This window comes from Panicum virgatum, chromosome 5N, assembly GCF_016808335.1.
Source record: "Panicum virgatum strain AP13 chromosome 5N, P.virgatum_v5, whole genome shotgun sequence".
Lineage (NCBI taxonomy): Eukaryota > Viridiplantae > Streptophyta > Magnoliopsida > Poales > Poaceae > Panicum > Panicum virgatum.
Genome location: NC_053149.1, coordinates 56038180 through 56043811, shown reverse-complemented (window position 1 = coordinate 56043811; position 5632 = coordinate 56038180). Strand labels below are relative to the sequence as shown.

The following is a 5632-nucleotide window of genomic DNA, read 5'->3' as shown; positions in this document are numbered from 1 at the left end:
CTTGCAGTGCAAGGGCAGCAGCTGGACAGGACATTGGTCTGCTTCAAGAGCAGTGAGAGAGCATTGTGAGACACTGTTAGTATTTAATCAGAGGATGCCAGGAACCAAACTTTCTGTATATTCTTCACTGGAAAAAAAAAGAGGATTCATTTACTTATCTCCTGAAAGAATGCAAAATTTATTCCGGGGGGGGGGGGGGGGGGGGACAAGAATTGCCTCAGGGAGGAGGAACAAAAAAAAAGAATCATGTAAACGAGATAATTACATGTAAAGAATGACCAAAAAAGAATGTTAATGATCTTGTACCGAATCTGTTTACAAATCTCTTTGGCTTCTCCAGCTGGTTTGGCTCAACTCGTCGCTACAGTCCCGGCTGCCGAATTCCCTCAGCCGGAACAGTCTAATCTCCTCCGATTGCGGCTCTAAGAACACCTCGCTGCGGCCGGGTTGAAGGCCATTGTTCAAGTTAGAGTCTGCTAAACTATCTAGTGCTCTAACCACCTGGGAGATGAGGAGACTCGGTCAAATCCTTTGTCGTCAGTCGTTCAGAAATGGGGAGAAAATGCTGAAAAGTAAGTTACCTGCCCCATACGCGGTCTCATCGCTGCAGAATGACGAATGCATGCAGCTGCAGCTCCTATCATATGAAACATCTCGTTTTCATCGAATCTGTTTTCCATCCTTGGGTCGGGAAGGTCCCCAAATTCCCGATGCTCGATTGCCTTCAGCAGAAGGGGGCGAGCCTGAAAATTTTCCAGCAGCACGAAGTTTTGAGTTAAGATCATAAAAACTCATCAGGCAAAAACAGTTGCCATGGAATCCGTGTCTCATTGATTGGATATGGCATTCATATTCTTCATTTAAATAGACATAGCAACTTTCCAACTATTTCAAACTGTGGATTAGAAACCAGCATCTTTTATTATGCACACAATATATGAAGCTAACATGAAACCCTTAACTCCAGAAGATGGCTGCAACGAATGTTTAGATCAATTAGGTGTCATTTGTGTAATGTATCAGCTCCTTGCATGATCACAACAGTTATACGATAATTCATGTCTTTGCTTTGGTCCTGCATCAAACTGCTTGAGTCATTGCCAAGTTCCCATCTAAGCTTCTTTCATGCGGAATAGCAGTATGAAGACTGAATTAAATAAGTCCCTAGCACTCTATAGCCACTTTTTATGTGCCACTCTGGAAGAATAATCAGGTTGCCTACTTTTATTAAAGCTACAATCCCTGGAACTTTTAGCAACTGGGTTCCCTCCAGATCACTCTCTTGGTCGACATGCTATGCAAATGGGACCAATGAAAGGATTAATCATCTTATGCACAGCCACAGCCAGAAGCAATGCCCATGTCACGAAAGAAACCCAGGGGTCATTCAGCTTCTAAGGGAAAAGAATAAATTAGCAAAAGCATCAGCAGAGCTTTAGCTACAGCATGATAGAACTGAAACTTGAAGACATTCCACCTCAATTTATTGTATATTAGTCAACAGACTGTGGAACAGGAAATCGACGGCCAAAGCTTGAAGTGTAGACATATCCATTGGAGTTTCACAACACAATCATGTTATTTATTAGTAGATCTAGATATCATGACTATGGATATCATGCACTTGTAAGATGCCCTCAATCAAACATATATAGGTTCAAAAACTGAAAATCGACGCACACTTTAGGACCTCACATCAGCGAGACAGTGACAAACAATAAATCCATACATTATTAAGAAAAATGAACTCACCCATTCGACCAGACTTTCATCTCCCAATGGCTGAGAAGCATCAACAGGTTTTCTGCCTGTAATAAGCTCCAAAAGAACTACTCCAAAAGAATATACATCAGATTTTGCTGTCAACTTGCCTGACAATGCATACTCTGGAGCTAAATACCTGCAGAGGATATATAATAGTTATGTAAGCTACACTAGAAGTTGGGCATAAATTAACCAATAAAATCTTGAGATTTGCAAGATGGTGTGGATTTGCTTGAATAGTTACCCGAATGTCCCCATGACACGTGTGGTGACATGTGTATTGGAATCAGCCGCTAACCTTGCAAGCCCAAAATCAGAAACCTGGACAGTTTTAGATAACAAATTTAGACAATAAACATTATCATAATATCACACTAGAACATGAAATTGTGTATTTATTGAGTCATACACCAAATAACAGCATACCTGAGCTTCAAAGTTGTTATCCAACAAAATATTGGATGATTTAATATCTCTATGTATAATACGTGGATGACCTGATGAAGAAAACAGACAAATGCTAAGAAAACTATCCAAGATTAGAGACATCTGAAGAAATAGTTTAGCAAAATATTACAATCTTCATGCAGGTAAGCAATTCCTCGGGCTGCTCCAGCTGCAATCTTAACCCTTGTCCGCCAATCAAGCGCTGCTTCACTTACTGCAGTTTTGAGACATAACGTTGATCATATAAGTGAAGAATAATTAGAGTGTGCTAATGAATGTGACGTTAAGAGAAAAAATTAGAAGACAATAGATCCAAAGGAAATATGTTCTCACCATGGAGGTGGTAATAAAGTGTGTTGTTGGGAACAAAATCATAAACGAGCATTCGCTGGCCATCGGCAATGCAATAGCCTACTAACGAAACCAAATGTCTATGATGTACTCTGCTGATAGTATCAACTTCGGCCTTGAACTCACGCTCGCCTTGCCCATTCCCGACTTTGAGCTTCTTGACAGCTACAGGGCGACCATCCGGCAAAATGCCCTTAAACACACACCCAAATCCACCTTCTCCCAAAAGGTTCTCCTCTGCAAAGTCATCTGTGATTGCTGCCAAATTCTCTGGCGTGAAGAGCATATGGGAATACCCAATCCCAGAGTCGGCCGGGGAGTACGGAAAACCATGGCTTCCAGTACTGTACCTCATGAAAGGATACCCTGGTGACCTTAAGTAGAACCCGTCTGACCAACACAAACAATTAGCATAAGCTTGATGCCATAAGTTGGGAAATGCATAAAACACTCCAGTGTTTATGCTCTTACCTGATGCTAGTGAGGATCCGGCTGAAGATGGAATGTAGTTGGGAGGTGGTGGAGGAGCTGGTTCCTGTGTGGGCAATGTCGCCGGAGGCTCTATCTGCCGGCGCTTTTTCTTGACGAACCAAATGGTGGCGCCAATAAAGCTAAGCATAGCAAGACCGGCAAGTGCTACAATGGTGGTGGCCGCTTCCCTCGATATCTCAATGTTCTTGCCACTGCCACTGGCTGCATGAGTTGAGTTCGAATGCGACTTTGGGGGCGACCGCGGCATGTAATGCGGCTTGACGTGATAGTGCGGAGGTGGTGGAGAGGCGATTCTCGGCGGGGGTGGCGAATGGGCAGCAACACGCGCGGGGGCTGGAGCTTGCACAGCTGGAGCAGGCGACGGCGATGGTGAGTTGGATGGAGCTGGTGATGGTGGCGAGACGGCGGGAGGCGGCGGTGGGGGAAGTGATGGCGGTGGCGGTGATGGGTATACGCGGGGCTGAACGCGCGGTTGGTCCGACGCCAGCGGGGGAGGCGGGGCTTGAGGCGGCGACGGGGGAGGTGACGGCGACGGCGATGGCGGAAGCGACGGAGGGGGAGCGTCAGGCGGGGGAGGCGACAATGCCGGCGTCGGCGGCAATGGTGTTGGTGGCGGCGGTGATAACGGCAATAGCTCCGGTGGAGGGGTCGCCGGAGGTGGGCTACTTACCGTAGGAGGCGACGCCGCCGGAGGCGAAGAATGGTAAGACGCGGAGACGGGCGGCGCCGAGGCGGACGACGAGTACGGGCAACCCGGCAGGCGCGGCGCCGGCTGCGCTTGCGGCTGGCCGTAGTCCCCCTGCGGGGCGACGTGGTACGCCGCCGCCTGCAGCGGCTGCTGCGGGGGCAGGAAGGGATCGACGTGCCCGTAGCCCATCGGCGCCACCGCCCGCAACAAGCTCCACAGCAGCAGCGACCCCGGTGCCTGCGCAGGCAGGGGATCTGCAGGTCCGCGCCGTCGGCCAGATCTCCCGCCCGCCGCGCGCAGTCGGCGGCCTCAAGCGCACTGCTGGCGACGGAGCCCGCCGCGCCCTCCCGGAGCCTCGCGGGGCAGCGACTGGCGGCGCCTCAAGATCCGGGCCTCCCGCGCGAGCGGCGTCGGCGGCGCGCGCCAGATAACGCGGCGCTGGACCGAGGCCGCCCGCCAGTGGGCGCAGCTGGCGCCACCGACCGAAGGCGACCAGCAGCCGCAAAGCAAGCGAAAGGACGCCGAGATCCGAGCCTCCCACGGCGGCGGCGAGCCCTCCCGCGCAATGCAGCGCAATGCAGCAGCAGCAGCTGGCTTGTCTCCCTCCGCAGCTTCGCCGAGCTCGTCCCTGTCCGCCTGCCTGCCTGCCTGACCTGCCTTGGTGTCCGGGGCTTGACAGTAGAGGAGGGAGGAGTATAATTTTCTCTTTCTCCCTCCTTTTTCCCACGAAAAAAAAGAGAGTTTTTTCCCTCTTTGGTGTGTGCGAGGGGTTGGTGCGAAGTCTATGGTGGATAGCTGGACTGAGAAGAGCGCGCAGTATAGCTACAGCGGCATCGGGAGTTGGGGGGCGCGCGAGGGGAAAACCTAAGAGCCCGCTTGGTTTCCAAAAATTTTCACTCGTTACAATGTTTGATTACTAATTTGGAGTATTAAATATAGATAACTGACAAAACTCATCCCATAACCCCGGGTGAAATCGCGAGACGAATCTAATAAACCTAATTATGCAATAATTAGATAATATTGTGCTACAGTACCTAATCTCTAATGATAGATTAATTAGCTTTAATAGATTCGCCTCGCGATTTCCCATCCATCCGTGTAATTAGTTTTATAATTAATTTATATTTAATACTCCTAATTAGCAGTGAAACAGCCCCAAAAAATTTTGTCCCAAAATTTTTTTGGGACTAAACGGCCCCTAAAAAAATCCGGTGGTATTTCTCGTGCATGTTGTCGCTAGTGGCTCCGCACCCACCGCTGGCTCGCCGTCCGCGTCCGCGTCCCGTCCCGCGGGGCGGGGGGTGGTGGAAACTGGAAACCGTGGGAGCAAGCGGCCGGAACTCGTAACCCCGCACGACTGCACGAGCGAGCGCGAGCCCCCGTCACCCGGCCGCCGCCCGCGCGCCGAGTTGATGGAGCTGTTCCGGGGGCAAACGAGCCGAACAAGTTGCGGGTTTGTTTGTTTGGTGGTGCCTTTTGATGGTACTCGTAGCCGTAGGTGACTGTGTCCAAGATCGGGAGTTGTTTTCACGATCATTTTGGTGTGAACCGGTAATGGCGGCATGAGTTTACATGCAAGAATCATGAAATTTTGGCGCCCATGTTAGACTTAAGAATTTTAAACTCTAGCAAATCTACAAAATATACTACTTTCGGAAAACTTTTTTTAAATCGACATCTGGAATTACCTTGTTCTTTATTCCGAAAAATAAATTATTGATGAATATTTTATTGAGGGAAATATCATTCTGGTTAGGTAGTAGTTACAATGTAATCTCTTCCTGCTACTTTGTCTCTCGAACATCTGTATTTTTCTTTTTGTGCAATGGAAATGGGGGATGGCCTCAATTCAAAAAAAAGTAGTTACAATGTAAAGTTAAAGTTAAT

At 48.8% G+C, this 5632-nt stretch overlaps 1 protein-coding gene across 1 annotated transcript; it reads right to left on the bottom strand.

Moving 5' to 3' along the window:
• Nucleotides 1-208: 208 nt before the first annotated feature.
• LOC120674343 (proline-rich receptor-like protein kinase PERK9) lies at nucleotides 209-4392 on the bottom strand. The gene is made up of 8 exons (XM_039955519.1): nucleotides 3034-4392; nucleotides 2545-2952; nucleotides 2342-2425; nucleotides 2191-2261; nucleotides 2009-2085; nucleotides 1753-1900; nucleotides 582-743; nucleotides 209-501 (listed from the first exon to the last, which is right to left on the bottom strand). The coding sequence occupies exons 1-8, from the start codon at nucleotides 3929-3931 to the stop codon at nucleotides 316-318; spliced, it is 2034 nt and encodes a 677-aa protein (XP_039811453.1). The 5' UTR covers nucleotides 3932-4392; the 3' UTR covers nucleotides 209-315.
• Between the last annotated feature and the right edge of the window lie 1240 nt (nucleotides 4393-5632).

Excerpts from the sequence above, each read along its gene's own strand:
- LOC120674343 (XM_039955519.1), bottom strand. The coding sequence starts at position 3,931 with ATGGGCTACGGGCACGTCGATCCCTTCCTGCCCCCGCAGCAGCCGCTG. Across the intron at positions 2,426-2,544 it reads ACTTTATTACCACCTCCATG|TAAGTGAAGCAGCGCTTGAT; the intron begins GTGAGAACATAT and ends TCAAAACTGCAG. Across the intron at positions 502-581 it reads TGAGACCGCGTATGGGGCAG|GTGGTTAGAGCACTAGATAG; the intron begins GTAACTTACTTT and ends CTCATCTCCCAG.